The following is a 24,360-nucleotide window of genomic DNA, read 5'->3' as shown; positions in this document are numbered from 1 at the left end:
AGTCTTGGGACTTCCTTTCCAGTCCTATACAATTTTTGTTCATTCTTCTCATGTCTGTCTCCAATTCTCGGCGTAATGTGTTCCTTTCTATTCCTCTTCTCCTTTGGCCTTGAGGATTCCAAGTGGCGGCTTGGCTTGTGATGTAGTCGGATGATTTCCTCAATGTGTGTCCTATCCACTTCCAGTGCTTCTTCTTGATTTATTCCTCCGCTGGAATCTGGTTTGTTCTCTCCCACAATAGGTTGTTACTGATAGCGTCTGGTCAACGGATTTGAAGTAATTTGCGTAGACAACTGTTAATAAACACTTATATCTTCTGGATGATGGCTTTCGTAGTTCTCCAAGTTTCCGCCTCATACAATAGAACTGTCTTGACATCTGTATTGAAAATTTTGAGTTTTGTGTTGGTTGACAGTTGTTTTGGGTTTCAGATTTTCTTCAACTGCAGATATGCTGCTCTTGTTTTGCCCATCCGTGCCTGAGAACCATACAGTAAATACTTCATTTGCAAAATGTCAATCAATTGTCTCAGACTTTATTGTTCCTCGATTTCTCGTTCTCTTTTCTTTGATCTTCTTAACTTTCTGCCTCTAAGCATTTCACTTTCAATTGATTATACATACTATTTATATATGTGGACATCAGTAGCACATACCACATTATCAACATTAAATAGGATATTTCCAATGAGTTAAAAAAAGATAGATCTTTCGTGAAATTTTGGTTGGATAATTACCGATTTTGTCGCTAGTTTTCACGTTTTCAGAAGATTTCAAACTACCAATTTCATTCATTAACTTATGAATATTCTTGTTTACTGCAATTAAACTAACTTTGGAAGTATGTATACTTTCATGCTTTCTGCTTTTTGTCTTCCAATCGGGTTTCAAATGTAGGATATTTCTAGGGAACAAGAATATGGTTAGAAGTTGTTGTCAAACGTGTAAGTACCAGATATAACAATAACAATGGATAATATCATAATGTTAACCATAAGTGTCTATTAGCTTAATATTTTACCAAATATCATTCACTGTTGTAACAATAGAATAATGCATAAATGAGTCAAACTATTCATTATAAAGAAGAATCAATTTAACCGAATAAACGATTTGTGGAAATTGGTGAAGAGTCTCGTACTGGGATAAAACAACTGTCTAGTACTTTCTTAATTTTTAGTTAAGCTTTAGCTAAGATCAACTAGTGAGTTAAGTTATACAAATGTAATTTAGTTCATTTAACTAAGTATTTAATGATGTAAACACTCTTAACAATTCAAATGATCATTTGATTACTAGGGGTAATTAAAAGTAATATTTTGGTAACATTTAATGATTGCTAATGTTTATCATGACAACTAATCATTCACGTTTAATGAGAATTTCAATCATTGGAAAGAGACCATTTAGAATACAAAAAAGCAATTAGTTTACATTGTTGATAGATTGAAACAAGAGATACATAGAAAATTATCAGAAGGGGTTGTGTGGAGCGCTCGCGAGCGAGACTGATAGGTTCTGGGTTCGAATCTCATGGAAGGCGGGATCGTGGATGAGCACTGCTGAGGAGCCCCATAATAAGACGAAACGGCCGTCCAAAGCTTCTAGGTTTTCCATGGTAATCTGGCTTTAATTGACTCATGATATCAACTATTGACACAGAAAATTAACATAATATAGAAATAAATTAAATATTGTGATAGTTGAGAGGTTTTGACTTGTTTTACTGACATATTAATTAACAGAAGAACTTCAAAGAATATAAAAATAGCACAGAATTAAAGCATATTACAAAACGATGAACATCCATCGAAATACTTTAATTCGCTTAATAGAAAAACCCCCTTTGATATTAACACAGAATCGTATCTACAAATTAGGAAGTGCAGATTGTGACGCCTTATGTATTGAAGAGTCATCTTGTGAAATCTTGATTGAATTAAAGAATATCTTATGTACACAAAGAAAACACCTAATAATCCCATAGAACTGGAAAGACTCCAAGTTAAATCAGCAATAGCAGTTCATGCCATTTTCAATAACCACCAAATCAATATTATAAACGTCGAAAGATTACAAAAAGCCTTTACCGATTACAAAGAAAGGAGAGTAACTGAAGCTTTCCATATAATACTTAATCCTACTGCTCTCGACAGAAAAGAAGGCCTCACTAACCATCCGACTTAGACCATCTATCCAACTTACCATGTCTGATATTATTCATATTTCACATTATTTTTGTACGTACAAATTAAACAACTATCCTTTCTCACCACAAAGATCACATTTTTTTTCATCCCTGACCTTGCACACATACACACACACACAACTTTGCATACATGTCCCTTATAATTCATTATGACCGAAATGACATGACATTGATTTGTTCAAACCTGTTTTTTGATTGATCGCACCTAACATTCTTGCTTTGTTCCTTTGTACTATTTAAACTTGGATCAATTTTGATTTGATTACTTATTCTTTGAAGAAGTGGCTTACACTGAGTCATGAAACGTCAGAACATCTAATTTTTCTACTTATTGGGATATTACAAATAGTAGACGGTGATTCAGTTTTGTGGATTGGTTGAAGTTAGACATGAACATCGTTGGATGTTGGTTCAGTGGTCTAGAGATTAGGCGTTTGCATACGAGACCGACAGGTCTTGGGTTGTGGATGCTCACTGATGAGGAGTCCTACAATAGAATGAAACGGCCGTCCAGTATTTCCAGATTTTCTATGGTAGTCTAACTTCGGTTGACTCATGATCTCAACTATTGAAATTACTACAATCTCCACAAAACCCCTTCTAATACAAATATGTTACTTTTTATTTATGACATATTAATTATTATTTACATTTATTGGTTAAATGTAAACTAACATAATTATATACTTTCCTTTATAATTTCACAAAAAAATGTTTCCGTTTGTTTTGGGTTGAGGGGGGGAAACTTCTATGATAATAAATTAAAGTACTAATTTGATATTGTACATTTCAATGTGAAATGTTTGTTCAATATACCATGTTCTTGTATTTATGTTTCTCAGTGTAAAAGCTGAATATTGAACCAACTATGTTTGTAACTTGACATCAGGTCCAGGGTTCGAATCTCGTGGGGGGGGGCGGGATCGTGGATGAGCACTGCTGAGGAGTCCCATACTAGGACGAAACGGCCGTCCAGTGCTTCCAGGTTTTCTATGGTGATCTAGCTTCAATTGACTCATGATTTCAACCAGTGAAATTAATAAAATATTAGGAAGAAAACTTCATGTTCAAATGTCCTAATCAATGTGATTGATATATAACGTTCATTTATGTTCTATTTTCAATGGATCTGATTAAAAAAAGAATGAACTTTATTAGAATATTATAGTTAATCTAGATACTGATTGAGTTGTAGAGAACTATATAACTAAATGAAAATTAAGAATTATGACGAAAACATTGGTGTTTTATGTACTAATGTGTTAGGATCACTGTTATCAGAATGTCATAAAAATTGTTCCCTATTCTGATATGATTTATATATATACCGTACACTTCATGATATTACACATGGTCTTAGCTTAGAGAGTTGAGAAGCGATGACGGTTTAGTGATCTAGAGGTTGGGTATTCGTATACGAAACCAAAGGTCCTGTGTTTCGAATGCTATTTGCTAACAACATACTTCAAGATATTGTCTTAATTGTTCCACGTAACTCATCTTATTCAGTCTAGAGCCTAAAATGTTTGTAAATATTTATACGATTTTATGAAAATAATTTTCATCAATAAGGTTTTGTGAAAATTTCTGAGTATTATTGAGATCATTAACTGAAACATGTTAGTTTTATAGTATCGCGAACTGATTGAAGTTAGACATGTAAACGATTAGATGATGGCTAAGCGGTTTAAAATTAAAGTGTTCTTAATATGATTTAAACATCCTTGGTCAATCTTCGATGGGACTGCGAATATGAATTACTGAGAAGTCTCATAGTAGAACGAAACAGCTGCCCAGTGCCTCTTCGTTTTCAGTGGTTAACAAACATAAATCAATTCATGATTTTAATAAAAATAATTTTGTTCTTAAATTTTCAATTTTTCCAGAATCTATCACTCCTACTGGTATTACTAAATGTGGACTATATCAAATACGTCTTACTGGTAAATTGTTTATTCTCAATACTGAACCAACACAGTTTGGTAGTCAGGAAGATCTGTTTAATGTCACAAATAAACAATCTATTAATAATCGTTTGGGAAAAGATGATCATACAAATATAATGTCTCATATAAATGGAAAGTTATTAAATACATATGAAGCTAATGATGATAAAAGCTATCAAGGACCATGTTCAATAGAAATCAGTGATTTCAATCCAAATCTAGGTATCTCTGGTGAATTCGATAATACACTAAGAATTAGACATTATTGTGAATCTACCATTTATCCTAGTATATTTAAATCAGGTAATTAATAATATCATAAAGTAATTTATTTTTTATTGTTCTCTTTTAATTCATACTGGAAGTGTCGATTTACTCCTTGAGGTAGTTTAACGGTGTTCCCTTGAAAATTATATTCATTTGAGAGTAACAGCATGGGAAAAAAACTCAGTTTTCTTGATGTTTTACTGAGCAGAAAGATAAGTCAATCAGTAAAAGTGTGCATAAAAGTAGTTCATCTATGTGTCAATACTCACATCACTTTAGCTCCGAACTAATTCAGTACATGAAAACCTAATTTTTCTGCTTATGAGTGAAGATAGAAAGATATGCTGTCACAATACCGTAAATAAAGAATTAAGCTTCATTTTTGATATGCTGATTGAAATGTGCCACACAGGGAGTTTTTTAACGGAACATTTGTATACGGTTAAGAAGAAGTCAGATTCATGGATCGTTCGGAAGAAACAAGTAATAGTACAAGTAGTGATGTTTTACTTGATAAAGTAACTAGAGCTTTGAAAAGAAGCATTTCATGCATCAAATACTTGTTTTTCACTTTCTAACCGATCAGTGATGAGTGCACAACTAAACGACGAGTTTACAGCAACTCACGCGCAATTGAGTTGGTTCACATTTAATTCGGTTAAGTCATTTTGTTAACTTATTAACAAACTGAGTCATCCGTACAACAACAACTTATCTATATCATTGTATCTTTATTATTGTTGCGAATGTATGAATATGTATGCTTGAGCATTGCTTACTGACTACGCATTTATTCACGCTGCTAGCCTTACTACTAACCGATTAATTGATTCGATGGTTCATTCATTTCACTATGATTAATATACCGTCGGGGAGTTATCTAGTGACGGTTATCAAGACGAACTGTATACGAAGTTTAAGGATTATATGGAATACCAACCACCTTATGTTAATTGGTTTTACCACTTCATTATATATTTATGAATTCAGCTGCTCCTGTGGAGAGATCCATATCAGAAGTACTGTCCAGTGACTTAGCTAACAGAATTTATCGACTGAATGTATTCTCACCTATTTTAATGTCTTCATCGGGACTCGAACCCTATGCCTTTTGCCTCAATCTTCTAATAACTTATCTACTGAACCAATGGGTCCAGCATGCCATTCATTTGTTCATCCTGTGTAGTATTTATTATCATTATTAACGTGAGTTTCGTTTATCATTTTATAGAGAAGTAAGACTTGACTTTTTCGTTGAATATCATCTTTCAACTTCTTTTTTACAGATCATCAATGTATTGCATCGTTTAATATTGATGGAATTTCAACTATTTCCTCATCTTATTTCTTACTTATCACATATCTTAAAATTACAGATCAGTATTATTGTCTAGTAAGCGAAATCTATTTATTGCTATTTCATCATACTATATAGAATAAGTAAGGATATATTGATCTGTTTATTTGCTTTACTCTTATTTATGCAAATTGCTTTGCCGGATAATGAGAGTTTTCACACGATGCATTATTATAAAACGATAGTAGGGATGGGGATCGAGATTTTGACCGAATACTTTGTGCTATACAATGACTAGATCATGCCTTACTGGATATTCGATTCACTGAAGAAAATAGAGAACCAGAGTGTAGACTAGACAATACTTTGTACAACATCATTACTAGCAGTTTACATTCAACAAGTTTAACGTAGAAATCAATGCCAGAAAAGGAAATCACATTTTGATGGAGTTTTGTTCTCTGAGCTCAGAGAACAAAACTCCATCAAAATCATCCACCTGAGCTATAAATCTTCTCCATCTCAAGAAAACCACACGGTTAATAGCATCTATTTGTCCACGCACAGTGGCTAATCGCATTTTCTTCAAGTTATTGTAGTAAGAAAATTTAAATACTGAAATTCGGTGGTTATTTAACTAAGGTTATTTGAATCACTATAAACTACAATATAATATTCGTGAATCTTTCATCGTCTTTCTAGACAGGATTGTCTAACGATTGTACTAATGATGTTGTCTAGAAAGACAGTTAATGCTTCATAATTAAACTAACTATCTAAATAAATGAACACAACTTCAACAAATAATCGTGACTAGCTTCAAAAGGTATTTCTTGGAGTTCTAGTGAGAAATAGTGGAGTTCAACCGGGTTTGTTGTGTGATAATAACTCACTGAAGACAACGATGAATGTGTCGCTCAATTTCGTGAATTGGTTGAAGTTGGACATTAACACCGTTGGGTCACGGCTGGCTCACTGGTCTAGTGGTTAGGCGCTCGCACGTGAGACTGATAGGTTCTGGGTTCGAATCTCGCGAGGCAAGATCGTAGATGCTCACTATCCCACAATAGGACGAAACGGCCATCGAGTGCTTCCAGGTTTTCCATAGTGTTCTGGCTTCAATTGACTCATGAATTCAACCATAATATAATTTCTTGTAAATTCTATCAAAAACAGTTTACTAGTATGTCTTTAATGAATATTTTTCTCCTAGATCATTGAAATCAACAGAAATAATGATGATATGAATAATAATAATGGTAATAATCATAGCAATCAAAATTACACAATCTTTATGTATCATTCACCTCAGTGTCAATATGAAACTACACCATTTGAAGCTATTAAATTAGATGAAAATAAAGCATTTGCAAAATTATTACTCACTTCAAGTAAGTTCATTTCTACATATTCAATAAATAAATTGTAATATAAAATCTATGAATAGGTTTACTGTATAACAGTTAGCTCTGTACTAATCTATGTCTATAAAACATAGTCTGTGAAAGTAGAAGATGTGGATGAACTGATTATAGATATCTTAGAAACATTTATCGGGCATCGTGGACTAATCAAGTGGGTAGTGTTGAAGATACGCTTAAGGTATTTGGAAAAGGTGGTGAATTGATTGACGGTTATGAATATTTCTTGACTAAGATGGGGAAAGTTAACTAGTGTAAGAGTAAGTTGGAAGAAAGTTAGGTGCAGTCAAACTAAGATGATGCGGTTCAAGTGATAACTGTGATCAGTGTTTGGAGACTTGTAGTGATATGATTCGTAATCTTTCTCAGATGATTATATATGTTCACTCTATATCTTCTTCAATATTATGAATCCCGAATTCCCTTCATATACAACTTTTTTTATCTTATCTTTTTGGATCATATTCTCAATGTTCAGTATTTTTCATTGTCATTACTGCTACATCATTCCGATTTCTTTGGTATTAACATTTTCAAATTCATTTTGTCGTGCTAATGTGGTAGTAGAACTTAGGTTTATAAACATATTTGTCGAAGCAATTCTGACGTATTTCACAATGAAGTCGTGACCGATTTCAAGTTATCTTTGTGCAATATGCGATAATTTTATCATTTACAAACCAGCCATTACATTTAAGCTAAATAAATATAGTTGAATTCATGAGTCAGTTAGAACGAAACGGCCGTCATTGGTGTATTGCAGTGCTTCCAGATTTTCCATGATGGTCTAGCTTTAATTGACTCATGAATTCAATTATTTAATTACTACAATCTCCACGAAATCCCCTTATGTTAACAAATATGTTAAGCATCTACTCACCTTCCAGTTTAAGTAATAAGATAATCAACTCAACGTTTTGTCTACCAAACTTATTGTTAAATATAAAATGAATTTTCATTAAGCTATAAGCGTCTCATACATTAGTAAGTTAAAGACATATAATTAGAATCTGTTCGGAATAGAATCATCGGTGGGAAGGTTCAAACAAACAATTCAAAATGAATTTAAACTTCACCTCATTGAACAAGCAAGTGATTATCAGGATCCAGTAGATAGGTGGATATAACGATCCCGTTTGAAGTGAACGGTACTGGGTTCGAGTTTCTGAGTGAACATCAACTCTAGGATGGAAGTACATCCAACTGACGAGTCCCGAATAGAACGAAACGGGTGTCTTGGACTCCACAGCTAGCCACTATCCATTTCTGCTTAGAATGACTGTAATTTGAGGCAATGTCAAGGTAATCCCCACAGGACGCACATATGCCAATAAGAGACTGATGAATCAATGGGGAAGATTCAAATAAACAATACAGAATGAACTGAATAGTTTTCGTTGTACATTAACTATGATTTTCTGTAGACAGGATTTTATGGTCATTTAGCCTTATCTAATGAAATTGGATTGTTGAAAATGCCTAGCAATTTGAATACAATGTATATATTGAACTACTCCCGTTCACAGTCTAAGGTCTCTAACAATTTTACTGGGCTGTTGATTAGCATCAAGTCATAAATATATATAAAGGTACGTATTGTTCTCTTGTAAACCTTTGAGAAACCATTCAGTGGTAGTGGGTGCGACTCATGATATCAAATATTTTCCTACGTTGATGCTCAAACGAATTTTTCAGTTTGATCTTTGCCGATTATACCAATTCTTTGAAGACTGTAGAATTTCATCTGCTTAGTTAATACACATCTGATTTTATTAATGTAGTTAATCTTTACTTAAACTTCCAATCTCCAATCATCCGTCTTATTCAGTACCTAATAATTTCTTTTATGATTTTAAATTCTAGTCATTACTATACTAAATATTTTCTGTTGCGTGTATGTTCATTACAATGACGAATTGATGTCATTCCGAATCTTTACAATTTGTACATTTACACGGTCTCTGTCTATCAACTCATAGTTCACAGATTCTCAAAAAACGTTTAACACGTTAGTGGTTCGATATCTCACTCCGATAAAAATGATTGTTATTGAAATATTTATTTCCGCTATAATCATCGACTTAAATTGTATTAGTGAATAACGGAATTAAATAATCAGAGAGGGGTTTTATGGAGATTGTAGTTATTTAATAATTGAATTCATGAGCCAATTGAAGCTAGACCACCATGGAAAACCTGGAGTTAGACATTAACCCCGTTAGATGCCGGCTTAGTGGTCTAGAGGTTAGGAGTTCGCTCGTGAGATTGGTGGATCATGGGTTCGAATCTCAGTGAGCCGGGTCGCAGACGTGCACTGCTGAGGAGTCCCATACTAGGATGTAACGGCCATCTAGTGCTTCCAGGTTATGGAATTAAATAAGTCAGTTTGTAATATGTATATTTCGTACACTCAGTGATTTGAACAGGCAGTCAGTCAAACGAAGCAAAGAGGGTAGAGCGAAGCAAATTTGAGAAGGCAAGTGAGACAACTCCATTTAATCAATCATTAATTGATATTTACAGTCAGATAAAAATAAGCTACAGACATATGATGAGTAAGCTAAAAAGTGCATACACATACGCTCACATAAAAACAGTCAATGCTGATAAACGAATAATTGACAAGGTCAAAATGTGACTCAAAAAGAATAAATAAATTGGTTTGTCCAGAAGCTAGAATAACCCATGTATACTTAACATAGTAACCGACACTACAACGTCTAGTGATAAAATTTCTTATTGTAGCTTTTTCAAACTTACATAAGAAATATTATAAGTATATTCATTACAACTATTATCTGTTTTTCCAAATAACTGAATTTCTCCCTTGTTCCTATTGTGGTGTGTGCTACTTATATTGACATAAGTAGTATATGATGTTAGTCGTAAACAGAAGATCTAGAAGCAGAGAGACAAGAGGATCGAACAGTAAAGAATGGAAACAGGATGTAATTTGCATGAAAATGCAAGAACAATGAAGTCTGAGTCATTTTTAGACAATTGGTGGACATTTTGCAAATCAAGCAATCACTTTATGATCGTTAGATTTTATTAACAAGTCCTGTAATTTCGTGTTAAATACATTCGATTGTCCCCACTCGTGTTCTGTTCACTACAATATCACTGCTTCAACGTAATTTATGTATCTTTGAACGTCTTAAATGAATGACCTAAATGAATGAATCTTCAAGTTTTACATTGTATTATGATACAATAGTTGAATATCTCAAACCTGAGTAAGTGCTCATATGACTTAAGTAAACTAAACAGCAGTTATTCCGAGTATTCAGAAGAAATTTTTGAGAGATCAATCACATTTTTTAGTATCTTTTTACGCAGACATTTTGTCATTAGGTAGACCAATATGACTTTTTCTGATTGCTATTCTTGATAGTTGACTAACAATTTCAGCAAAATGAAGTAGATTGAATGCATGACATTTACATTATAGAGTTTATATTAATGAGTTTCAAATATATAATGTGTTTGGAGAGTATATCACAGAAATTCTAGGTTATAGTGTAGTGAACGAGAACACCAGTGAGGACAAGCGAATATATTCGAATACAAAATAACAAAATCTCTAAGTAAAATCTGAGAACCATACATTAAATGCTTCATTTGCAAAATGTCAATCAACTGTCTCAGACTTCATTGTTCTTTCAATCATTCTTTGTTCTTGTTCTCTGTTCTTTGATCTTATTAACTTTTTGCTGCCAGGTATTTCACTTTTGTTTGATGATATATGTTACTTATATCTGTCGGTATCAGTAGCACACACCACAATAGTGTTAAAAAATAATAAACGTTTAATCTAAAAGATGATAATTACAGTAAACTGAAAGAGGAGGATACCTATTACTTGAGTAAATTGAATAAATTCAAGAAATCATAAATTTTATAGTTAAATAAATTGGTTAACAAAAGAAGATGCATTTGAGCATTGGAAGAGATTCAAAACACTTAAATCAATCTCATATTTATATCAAGTCATAAAAGGTAAAAACACAATACTTGCTTAACGTTTTTGTCTCTGAAGATGATAGTCTTCCTATTTTGTATAAATGAAAGCTTTCAAGACTTGTTTGAAGGACAGTCTATCAATCATGTATTCAACCCTAGTTATTGCTTATCGTTAAGTCATTGTAATTTAGAAAATTCTCCTGTATTATAAATAATCTAGAACCAGACACATATGTGCGTTCACTCAAGTTACCATACCACATTAGTAAAAAGAAATTAAATTAACAAGATGAATAGTCAAGCTGTCAAAATAATCAGAAAGTGTTATATCTTGAAAGTTGATTTCTCGATATACCGCGTATAACAGAGCACTAGAACACCAAAACCCTTCCAAGTCGCAATAACAAAACGGAAGACTAATGGAAGGAATATTATTCCAAACAGTGTCAATCATAGTACAAAATTGTCAGGTATTTATAGTTTTTAGTGAGAACGAAATCATCATTACAGTCCTCCAATCCGGACACAGAGGGTTATTAGCAATGTCCAATCGGGAAGCTACACGTTGAAATTCTAGAATATTCTTCCGAAAGGTAATTGGATGAAACGTCTTCGGCTCCTTCTGAGCCTCTTACAGCTTCCTCAAGTTCACCGGTGGTCCGTCGTGACAGAAAGATTAAACATAGAGAATCTGGTTCGAAAAGACGGAATACAAGGTGATGATGAGTTGGATGACATGGTGTGAAGTGCAAAGTATATTTCTGACAGATCTAACACATATCAGTTTTGGATAATGGTTGGTCAAATTCAAATCAATAACTTTTATTATCCCTCACTATTAAATCATAGACCAATCTTATCAACAATTTCACTGATAACAACTATGTCATTATCACATCTTATTGTTTTAAATAAATTATATATTTGTAATATCCCAATAAGTAGAAAAATTAGATGTTCTGACGTTTCATGACTCAGTGTAAGCCACTTCTTCAGAGAATAAGTAATCAAATCAAAATTGATCCAAGTTTAAATAGTACAAAGGAACAAAGCAAGAATGTTAGGTGCGATCAATCAAAAAACAGGTTTGAACAAATCAATGTCATGTCATTTCGGTCATAATGAATTATAAGGGACATGTATGCAAAGTTGTGTGTGTGTATGTATGCACTGTTCCGTTGTACCATTTAAAATTGAATTAATTCTGATTTGGTTATTTCTTCTCCGAAGAAGTGGCATACACTGAGTTACGAAACATCAGGAAATCTAATTTTTCTATGCATTAGGATCCTATTTTTATTTTTAACAATCTAATCAATGCTCAGTCTATTCGAAATTATTGATTGAGATTTTGAACCGATTGATGTTAGATCATCATTGAAAACCTGGGAGCACTGGACGGCCGATTCGTCCCATGTGGGACTCCTCAGAAGTTAGCACCGACGATCCCGCTCGCGGGGTTCGAACCTAGGGCCTTCAGTCTCGCAAGTGAACGTTTAAACTACTAGACCACTGAGCCAGCATCCAACGATGTTCATGTCTAACCTCAACGAATCCGCGAAATTGCGCAACCATCTTCCATTATACTGAAGTAGATTCCTGTCTCTACTCGACACGGATTAACTCCACTGGTCACGGCTTCTCACTAGAACTCCGAGGATTTCCTCACGAAGCTAGTCATTAGTGAGAACATGGTAATTATCAGTATATGGTTGTGGAGATTATTAAATTATTGATTGAGATATTGAATCGTGGATGCGCACTGTTGAGGAGTCCTGCAATAGGACGAAACGGTCGTCCAGTGCTTCCAGGTTTTCAACAGTGGTCTTGCACCATTCGGTTCATGATCTAAATCAACAACTTAATAATCTCCACCACCCTTTACTGAATATTTGAAATTATCAAGTCAAACCTTGGTAACGATACCTCTCATATTGTTTCTTTTGTTTTGTTTTTTTATTATTTTCAGCACAAAGACAAAATGACAATTCTATAAGTAGTAGTAGTAATACCATTATAACTCCAATATTGAAATCATTCAATAAAAGTTTTTATTTATCATCTAATAAATTAACAAGACCAATTCAACAATATACAACAATTCATAATGATTATCAACAACAAAATTTGACACGTTTTAAAGCGTTACGTTTTCTATCGAAACCAATTAAAAAAACGCGAAGTTTCTTTATCATCAATAATCAATCCTCATCAATCTATTCAACTATTTCTTCTTATAATTATTTATTATTATTTTTAATTATATTTAGAATTTATTGTTAAATTCAAAATCCTCAATTTCTCATCTTCCTCTGTGTATACTACTATCAAATATTATCAGTAGTATTAGTAGTAGTAGTATTGAGTAATAATAAATATGTGGTTGTACAGTATACATGAAATGATATAATGGATACGATTAATATCGTTGAAACTATTCAAATCAGCTTAATTCAAGAATGAATTCATTGAGAGCAAAAAAAGTAATAGAGCCTTACACATAAACGAGAGAAAACGAACAAACGACCAACCAACAAGAGAGAAAATTTTTTTTTCTGAAATAAATCTTTGTTGAAACCATGATGATTAAGCGAGTTCAATGGAGTTCCTTTTTCTTCTTTTTATACAATTGACTTTTCTTACAGATTTTATGTTTGTTGCCTAGATTGTTCTCTTTCCATATTATTGGTTCTTCTGTTGTTCAGTGATTTTTTTCTTATTTTTAAAATAAGATTTTCTTTCATGTTTTGTGTAATTTTGAGTGAATCAAACTTCTATTATGTTCAGATATTCATTGTAAGTAATTAAAACAAACGAGTGTATATATTGTATAACAACTGTTTATAGTGGTATATTTGGTCTAGTCATCAGGGAACTAATTAGGTGATAATAATAAATGATGACCAATTTCCTAATTAAAATTTACAATGATAAATATGAATAACTAAGAGTTTACAATTTGCCATTGTTGATTGATATTCAGATTTTCACTTGATTAGTATCTGTTGCTATATATGTATCCTGAGTGAACTTGTTCACAAGTTAGTCTTTGTCTGAACTCAGGAGCGTAGTCGATGAATGGCGTGGTAAGCGTTTGAAGCAAAGTGTACTGGACTCGAGTCTTAATATGAATATTAAACACTAGTATAGACGTACAACAGTCTGACGAGGTAAATATGGGACGAAACGCGCATTTTGAGTCTTAATAATAGCCACAAACTAAGTGCATCAAAATTAATATAAATCATCACATGTAGAAGACGGTGACAATACTAATCACAAAAAAACGCATGTTCAGTAGGTCGCCATCTCATACTTTCAACATATTGTTTCAGTATACCGTCAACAGATCCATTTGCTACAACAGATGGTGGCAGGTCTTACGAATACGTAAGGTGTCTACATAAATTCATCTGTCAGGCTTAATTATAGGCATTTACTCATTTAGACGTTTGTACAGAAGCGTCCTGAGAATATGTTATGGAAGATCTACATTTGGAGAGACATGGGCTGTCATGTTAACATTCGATCGGTTAGAATTGAATTGAATTAAGTCCTATCAAATAAAGGCTACTAAAAGCTTGATAAGCATCTCGTTCTCTCTAAATTTGCATCACTAAACATTACGATCTATCCTATTGTTTGTGGATGTAGATAAAGCCTGAATTTATAGAAGAGTTGATTACCTGGATTTTGATGCCAAATAATTCATTTTCTGAGTTGAACAACTGCTTGTCAGTCATCACAACAGATATGAACTGGATCACTTACTAATCTGTCAGCTTGTGAAGCAAAATAAAACTGCGATAAAATTTCATCTTTTGGTCAACTGAAATATTGTACATCATGTTGAAATTAGTGTCTTGTAGCAGTTAAAGTGTATTATATTCAAGTAAAGCCAGGCTGCACTGAGGTGATATTAAGCAAGAGTAGTGGGTGGTGAAAACAAGACACGACAGATCAATTTATTGCCTATATGAATCATTAAAAAAAGTTGATCACAGTGAGTCAATTCAGGCAATATAAATGATAATGTCTGAAGAATCATAGAAGACAATTACCAACAAAAACTCGTCACTGAACTTTAGGAAGCTACAGGATAGAAAATACAGTCAAATATATAACTATTTAGGCTACGAGCGGTTTGAGACTATTCAGGACACCATAAGGATTGATCACACTAGAAAATAAATTGTTTCTTAACAGCCAAATGGCTGTTAAAAATATTTTATTTTCAACTCGAATAAATGCTGAATGGAGAATTATGGACAAACGATTCAGTTGCAACAAAAGAATACATAACGATGACGAAAACACTACATAATATGAAGTGTTAACCACAAACTAATCTTCATTATTACAGTTGGCTAAGCCAAATAGATTACCTATTTTTATTGTGACTAACCGATAAGCCAATTATGCGTCAAGAAATACGATCTACCGTTAACGAAAATCATCACTCGCATGAATGCCACATACCACTGTATCTGATTCACTGACATCTAGTTACATTGTCCAACCACTAGTAAGTAAGTAAGCTATAACGTAGGACCAGGCACATATATGCATCGGTTCAAGTTTCCATACCTCATTAACACAACAAGATGGACACCGGATTCATAAAAGTGGTTAATTTAGAGGTGGTAATATATAAAAAAAGATTATGAATGAGAATATAGTACAGGAAGAAAGAATTAGTTCGTAGAAAGAATGATATGAAGCGATTTTAATCTCTTAGTTTAACGGAAGATAGAGTGTATACAGCGACGCCATTGTGATCGATTCTGAGCCATGTCACCCAGAGTCTCCAACCATTGGTTACGATAGTCACGCGGACCACAACAAAGTAGTCTGCGTCTACCAACATGGCTCAGACTAGAAGTTAGTGACTTCAAGAACTGATGCCACGTTTTCTCTTCCAACCATCCCGAACAACGGTTAGCATTGCGCGTCGTGGTAATCGGTGTTCAGTCATACGCAACACGTGGCCCAACCATCTCAGTCGATGAAGATTCACAACCTGATCAACTGATTTACCATCATTCCCTAATACCCTGCGTCTAACCTCACTATTACTTACCCGGTGATCCCAGCAGACGCCAGCAATATTTCTAAGGCATCTGTAGTCAAATACTAGTAGCTTACGAGTGTCTTCTACTCTGCCGTAAATTAAAACAGAACGGAATGCCGCGCAGTATACTCGTCCTTTTATTGATAGATGGATATCTCGCCCTCGCCATAGGTGACGTAAGTTGGCAAAAGCCAAACGAGCTTTTCGAATCCGTGCTGAGATTTCGTCAGACACCAACCCATGAGGGCTGATCAGACTTCCAAGATAAGTGAAGTTGTCAACGCGTTCGACTACTTCACTCCCTACCCTTAGTTCAGGTGTTGACGCAGACTAGTTCAACCACTAATAAAGCAACAAGGAGAATACCAATCTATTCAATATGTACACGTAAACAGATACTATTAATGACATTTTTCCCAATGTAGTACAGAGTTAAATTTAGGGTTGAAACAAAACGGAATTTTCCCATTCAATCTACAATATCGCATAAATTCCCCTCAACCCACCCCAATATACATTTCATATAAGGTAAGACAAAATATGAATAGTACCAATTTATTTTAAAATTGAGAATTACACATATAAATCATTCGACTTTTTCGTCAAAATCAGAAACAAATAGAAGAACTGAACTGATCTCATGTTGTATATGTTGAATGATTAAACAGAAAAACGATTGAATTTAATACGTATAAAGTGTGTATGTGCGTGTGTGCATGGTAACATAAAGAAGATTTATGAAGTGTATACGAAAAATAAAAAAAAGGAATAATATTTGAATGGTAGGCATTTGGTTTGTACAAACCTTAATAATGGTAACGATAGTGACAATAATAATCATAATAAGGCAGACAGTGAAGAAAGCAGGTAACATTTCTATGCAGAAAGGCACTTGACAGTTGTTTGATATTTTTTAAAACGAAAAAAAGAAACGATACAATATTAATGAATATTCTGCGTTTTCGAGTGTATATGTAACTGACTAATATGGCTTAATGATGGCAAGCAAAATTTGTGCAGTTTTATTTTCGTAAGTGAGGAAATTTAATCAAGAAACAAGTTTATGAGAGGCATCAAGAAATTGACAATTTAAGAAGATACACGAAAATAGCACATACACACACACACGCATAGACAAACATGTTTATCTATGTGAAATGATTCCGTTAATTAAATTAATTAATTATTTTATTTACGCTGATTTAAGTATTATTGTTATAAACAGTTTGCAATTGTGTTCCTAAGGGATATCAATCACGAATGGGCTACCTGGTATATCTTGATCACCCCATTTAATTACTAAAAAGTGTTTACCACTTTGAAATACACGATATGATACAGTGTATTGATTATTGGATAAATGTTTGACGACCACTTCTTCAGATGCTTGTTTCGGACCACAAATACCAATAAGTAGAACATCATTACCTGAAATAAAAAAAGGGAATAGGTTGTCAATCGGAAAAAAAGCTTATACAAGTAAAAAAAACATTTTTGATTTAAGCAAAGCTGAACAGCGGCTAGTAGTGGAATCCAAGACGATCGTTTCGCCCTATTTGGAACTCGTCAGCCAGATGTACCTGCATTCCAGAGTTGATGTTCACTTCGGGACTCGAACCCAGTGCCGTTCGCTTCAAACGCTATTGCGTCCTCCACTAGGCTACTCAGTTCTGATAGACACCTGCTTGTTTAATAGGGTGAAGGTGTTGTTTTACTTGTATCTTCCCATTGTTATTTAGCACTGCAACTCCGGGATGCAGGTACATCCAGCTGACAAATCACAAATAGGACGAAACACGCGTCCTGGATTCCACTGATAGCCACTATCCATCTTTGCTTAAAAAGCTTGTGACGTAAGGCCATATCGAGGCAATCCGCACAGGATGCACATATACCAATTTAAGACTGATCAATTGCAGTCCTAAATAACAAAGGGATGATACAAGTAAAACAACTCTAAGTGAACTTATTTTTGATTTAAATTTACTTGAAAATAAATAATTGGAAAAGAAAAAAAGTGACAATTTCACAGTCAGACAATCCTAACAAGTTGAATGCTAGAAGGTGACTTGTCTTACAGTTTGTTAGGTACGAATGTTTAAGCGTATAAGTTGAATTTACCCGTAAATTTCTTTTAAAACACAAGTCTTAGACCTTTGGCTTTTTTTAGTTTATATCAATGATATTTGCGACTTATTTTGAATGGGCAAGTCTCTTCTACATACAGATGATCCTAAAGTACTGCATTCATTTTCTTCTTATGAACTGAACAACATGCACAATTACATCAGTATGGAGCCCGACAAGGTAGCCTGGTGGTGCTCAAAATGGTAGTTGGAGCTTAACACGGCTAAATGATGATGGATGTGCTCCGGTAATACATCAGTCAACTTTGATCTTGCCATAAATGGTAAGGTGCTATCTAAGTCACATACAGTAGTGAATTTAGGTACTCTTACAATTTGTCCTTCTTAGAACTGGTGTTGAAACAGACCTCCAGATACCAAAGTCCTATGGTTCGCATAATTCGTAATCTCTATAACAACGAATCACGTATTATGATGTATAAAGTTTGCGCTTGATTACTCTCAGAATGCTACGCGATTATTCTTAGTAGTGTTCACATAAATGATGAATTAAAGTTGGAACCTGTTCAGAGACGATTCACATCTCGCATTCCGGGGACTGATCTAATAAACTTGAAATGGACCCTTGATGGAAGAACGGACTCAAACTAAATCTAATCCTTTTCTTCAAAATACTTGATTAACTATCCTGTACATCCAATGAAGCAATTCAATATGCAGCATATGTAACTCTTTGTCATTGGTGAAACAATCACATTTTAAATCATTTCTTTATATGAATTTACTTCACCAATAAATTTTCAACTCTGGAATAATCAACCACAATCTATCCTTGAAATAAAATCACTCCCACCCTTTTGTTTGCTGCATCGATGCTTACTGTTACTCTGAAAATGCATTAAATGATCTTGTTCCATAGGTAAGATTATAGGTACTTTAAATGTTTAGCTATTTTTATCACTAAATCCACTAAGTAAAATTACCTACCTTTAAACTTACACCATCCCTGGCAACCGTAACTAATCTGAATAATATCTAACACGAATAGTAGATCATAAAATAACCTGACATATGTATTATGGTAAACCTAATTAACCTATCGTAGTAAATATTGCCTTTTTTCCGTGTTCTCTTGCTTCCGTTATAGATGCTTATAATCAATTCGTTATGGCACAGGAAATGACCTTAAATGTACCGTTCAAACAACAACAGGATGTCAACTTAAAAGGAATTAAAAGTTCTCGGCTGATACCTTTCATTGTTGTAATACGTGTGAAAAATGCACTATCTGAATAGTTTTCAAACTAGAAAACTTAAAACAATCTAATATCACATATCTGTTCTCTACAATGAATATTACTATCTACATTAAACTGATCATGCTTGGAAACTGGAATGAATTATTTTCAGAATATATTACATTATTATTATTATTATTATTATCATCAAATAAACGAACGAATTTTAGTCTGTGCAAAATGATTGATAACAAATTAGATTAGAATGTAGTCAAGATCCTATTGGGTAAGAAATAAAAGTGAGAAAAATAAAGGATCAATAAATGACCAATAATGACTAAATTTGATTGATATAAAGTTATACCTGCTTGGCTTGCATCAACATTGAAACAATTCAGACGATCACGTTCTGCATATTTTAAACCAAGTCCTTGACATGTGACTAATTCAGGATGAGATCCTGAGCAGTGATTTTCTAGTTCAGCTGAAGCTGACACTCCTGTCATTGTTTTACCAACAGTTTCTAAAGTAACATTTGATTGACGATCTTCCGAACGAGAATCAGTAACTTCTGATCTAGGCGTTCCTGTAACTTCAACCTAATTAGAAAGACAAGTGATAATAGTATTTTTTTTTATAAAAAAAACCTTAAAAGTACACTGATGGCATACAAAGAAAAAATGAACTGAAATGTGTTTCTGAACAGCAAATATTGACTTAACAGCTCGGAAACGATAACATAATCCATTCGAATTTATTTAATCATAGTAACAAATTAAGATATTTGATGATGGTTAATTATATTTGCAATTAATTGATCACTAGAGAAGTGGGGAAATCTCATGCTGTTTAATCCTTTGGTGCTGACCGAATTTTTCTATAAAGTCGAGACGTGGTTACTAGTGCAAGTGACTTGACATTGGATAAACTATGGTTTGATATTAAGTAGTCGCAAGAGACCTTAAATATAAGTTTTGTGCTAAATGGCACTCAATAGCAAGATTTAGCTTCTCTGTAGGATTCGAAATGACGCTACCATTTTTATAATCTGAAACGTTTCCATAGAGCCATCCAAATCGCGAGTAACCTCTTTAAGAACTGACGTACTTACAAGTGATGGATCATTAAGTGGTTACCAATGTGATAGTTTGTTTAATTATTCGATGTATTACATTTTTATAACAATAATATAGACTAGGAGAAAATAAAGTATATAATTACTATTACTTACTCGAAATGGTGAACCACTTATATGAAAATTACCACCATATTTAATAGTTATTTCATAAATACCTGGAACAGTTGGTGTATAGAAAAATGCATAACCTTCATCATGTTCTTGACTAGTAACAGTTGCTTTACTTGGTCCATCGACTGTGACATTTAGTACACCACAACCAGCATTAGTAGTATTAACGAAAAAGGAATTCTTCACATCTAGAATAATGATAATAATAGTAATACGTTGATTTATTTGTAAAACCTTCTAATCTAATCAATAAAATGAGATTATACATTCAAAAAGAAGATTAAATAGTTGACAAGATGAACTCTATATACAATACATTTGATGAATACTTCTTTAATTATTGTCATGATGATATATATATGTAAAAGATTAAACATTTCAAACTATCTATATTCAAGTGAATCAACTGAGTTTTATGAGTAGCATAGAATTGCAAGGACTAATGTTAAGTGTGTACAGTTGTAATAAGCAATTTATTATTATTATTATTATTATCATATCATAATCAATACGATCAGTATAATACATTAGTTTACCAGTTTGAATTATACAATAAATGGGAGAAAGCTGGATTAATAGAGTAACGAACATGATCAGATTCGTTGAGATATTAAAAGTGTGTGTGTGTTAGGTTTTAGAAATAAGCAATATAAAGTGTAAAAATAGCTTTGAAGTAATTTCATTGAAAGAATATAAGAGAGATTTAGTTATAAAGAACAAATATCGATAGAATTGCATGGAAATATTGGCATAGATAATTGATATTAGCTTATTTAAAACTATATAAATTAAGTGTTGTAAATGAAGATGGATAGTGGCTAGTAGTATAACACGAGCCACCATCCATCTTTGCTTATAATGCTTGTGAATTAAGGTCATATTGAGGCAATACGCACAGTATGCGCATATGCCAATAACAGACTGATCAATTACAGTTCTAAACATCAATGGAAAGATTCAAGTAAAACAATACCAAATGAATTTAAGGATTGTAAATATTATAGCGAAGATATAAAGTAACGTATATGCTTAGAGGTGATCTATGCCTAAATTGAGATAGCTAGAAATAAGAGCTAGAGTATAGTATAAGAATGGGTTTTTATTTAAAAAAAGAAGCAAGATGTAACGTTCTATTCAATGCTTACTTAATTGGAATAAAACACCTTATATTCGTAAAATTGGTTAAGTAGAAGATGGAAGTGTGATTGTGTTCGATCATAATAAATTGTGTTTGGCTAATGAATGTGCTGACAGACAATTAAAGTATTTTCCTAACCATTTTATTGAGATAGTATACAAATGTTCGTCAAACAGATAACATTTTCTCGATTTAAGTTGTATTAACGTATGAGAGACTCATTCAATTGTTTTGTCTGAATATCTAGCATCAGTGAACGACAATCATTCCTATTGTTTATCCCAGGAAAATAAGTTTCACATCAGTGTAGTTGGAAAAATGTAACTTTATTTCATTAATCAAAGTAATGAATAGTTATTTGACTAAATGTAAAGCCGTCGATTATTTATGAAAACATTTTCTGAATCGAAATATCCACGATTATCTCAAAATAACATTGGCATTATTATTAATTAACTAAAAGAATGTTACCAGTGAACGTACCAACTTTTCCTTTACGTAATCCTTCTCCAGAAGCACATACCATACCTGGATCAGCAGCATGCTGACTAACTACAAGACGAAAAGGCGAACCTTGAATTGATTTATACAATGAATTTGGACCAAAACTCCAATCAGCTTTATTTGAATCCTTTATAGGCACAGAATGTACATGAACTAAATGTGGACCACCTTCACGTGGAACGAAACGGATTACAAATTGATCTGGATCAATAGGTTGAACAATAGCATCTTCATGAGTACCTGAAGGAGTTGATACTTTTGCTTTTAAAATATATCCAGGGGTTTCAACATGATGTACAGTGAAGGCTATTGGACGTCCAATCTAATCAAAAAAAGATATGGTAGGTTAAATAAGAATACCACTGACCACAGTTTTTCACTAAGGCTCAGGGAATAAAACCTCGAAATTAGTCACTAGTGAGTTTATAATTATCAATAATATATAGAGAATGTCAAATCTAATAGTAATTTTATACTAGTAGTCTGAAGGATAAGCACTTGACTCAAGACCTGATGACCCTAGGTTCGATCCTCGACTGGGTCCTATATTAGGACGAAACAACTATCCACGGCTTCCTAATTTATGGCAGCTGTCTAATTTAGGTCAGTCTGTAGTGGAAAAGACGAGAATTCAATAATCTTTAAGATTGCCTCTCCCTAAACCAATATAAATATGTATAAATAATACGTTTAACAAACTCACTCGAAGTGTTTCTTCTTTACTGGATGTACTGCGAGCAGAGTGAACATCAGTGGTACGAGAGGGTAGGATATAAGATGCTATACGTCTAGTTTGTGTGGAGTCAGAAACATGTATACGGAATGGAGAACAAGGAATGTGTTCATCATTGAACTTAAGTGAGCAGACGTATGTGCCTGGTGCTGTAACACGATACAGTACAGCTGAAGAACCATCGCGTCTTTCCTGAGATGAGAAAAAATAAAACAAGAAAGAAGGTATATACAGTATATTTATGATGTAAATAGAGAAACAAGGAAGCCATGACAAACAACGAAAGCTATTATTGGGGGACGTTATTTCACTCAATTCAAAGATTGTAAAACACCAACATTTAGTTTTGTCCCTAGTTTATTTATCAAACCATTAGCTTTCGTTTGATGTATGGTTCACTGTCATACCCCTTTTTATTCCAAAGTTATTGTTATTTAAACGCAACCTTTTGTACTCTTTTTTTTACCCTAATGCCCAGTTTGGATATAGTTGTATTCTTCTAATTGTTTGTGCGTTGTGGTCATGTTAGTCACCTATTTATTTATGTATCCCTTTACACTAATTTGAATGGAGATCAGGAATAAATTGAGTAGTGTTTCAGTTGACCCGTCTTCTCTCTATTTCGTCAACCAATTAGGCTGTGTAGCGCACATGTATTCGGTGCCCCTTTGTACCAAATTTATGCGTTCAATTAAATAAAATAATAAAATCATTCTGCGAAAAAATCCTAGAGAGTTATCTTTTAATGACACAATATAAATCTTATCTAAATTTTTTGGGAAACAGTCCTCAATATTCAACATTCGCTATCAGTGTTTTCAAATATCAAAATCTCCATCCGATGATTATCTCACTCATGCTAGAAAAGTAAGTTGAGAATGTGAGCGATTTAAAAAAATGGAATTAAAGTGAATCAATTTAAATGTCTGATTTTTATCTGTGGATTGAAGAATCCAGAAGATGCAAACATATGCACCGGAAATTCAACGCTCATTGAGCAGGAATCTAACATATGAAAGCTTTAAAATTCAAGAGGGAATAAATCTGTGTGATTATGATCGACTTTTAACCACATTATGGAATGTATTCAACAATTGGTCACAATGACCACGACAACCTCAACCAGGTATTCTGTATCTCAATACACGTCTCAGTCAAGGACTTGATGTGTAGGTGTTAGGTTTTAATTTGGCAATCAATAATAATTTTCCACGATAATTCTATGTGAGTAAACATTG

General features: G+C 33.3%; 2 protein-coding genes across 2 annotated transcripts in view; one reads left to right on the top strand and one right to left on the bottom strand.

The window, feature by feature from the left end:
* The window catches only part of MS3_00010959 (uncharacterized protein), a gene marked incomplete at both ends in the record, with an annotated part of 74,470 nt that extends 61,085 nt beyond the window's left edge, over window positions 1-13,385 (top strand). The window contains 4 exons of the mRNA XM_051219373.1: window positions 4,095-4,457; window positions 5,708-5,814; window positions 6,932-7,109; window positions 13,072-13,385. Of these exons, the coding sequence (XP_051066889.1) occupies window positions 4,095-4,457; window positions 5,708-5,814; window positions 6,932-7,109; window positions 13,072-13,385 (962 nt within the window). The remainder of the gene's footprint in view (window positions 1-4,094; window positions 4,458-5,707; window positions 5,815-6,931; window positions 7,110-13,071) is intronic.
* A 3,219-nt stretch (window positions 13,386-16,604) lies between these two features.
* Window positions 16,605-24,360, bottom strand: part of MS3_00007970 (uncharacterized protein) — an 86,161-nt gene continuing 78,405 nt past the window's right edge. Inside the window, exons 29-33 of the mRNA XM_051216311.1 lie at window positions 23,093-23,314; window positions 22,369-22,711; window positions 20,730-20,935; window positions 19,863-20,097; window positions 16,605-17,601 (exon numbers count right to left, since the gene is read on the bottom strand). Of these exons, the coding sequence (XP_051066887.1) occupies window positions 17,414-17,601; window positions 19,863-20,097; window positions 20,730-20,935; window positions 22,369-22,711; window positions 23,093-23,314 (1,194 nt within the window). The 3' untranslated portion in view covers window positions 16,605-17,413. The remainder of the gene's footprint in view (window positions 17,602-19,862; window positions 20,098-20,729; window positions 20,936-22,368; window positions 22,712-23,092; window positions 23,315-24,360) is intronic.

Source organism: Schistosoma haematobium, chromosome 4 (assembly GCF_000699445.3).
Source record: "Schistosoma haematobium chromosome 4, whole genome shotgun sequence".
In the NCBI taxonomy this organism is placed as follows: domain Eukaryota; kingdom Metazoa; phylum Platyhelminthes; class Trematoda; order Strigeidida; family Schistosomatidae; genus Schistosoma; species Schistosoma haematobium.
This window is presented reverse-complemented; position numbering and strand designations above follow the sequence as displayed.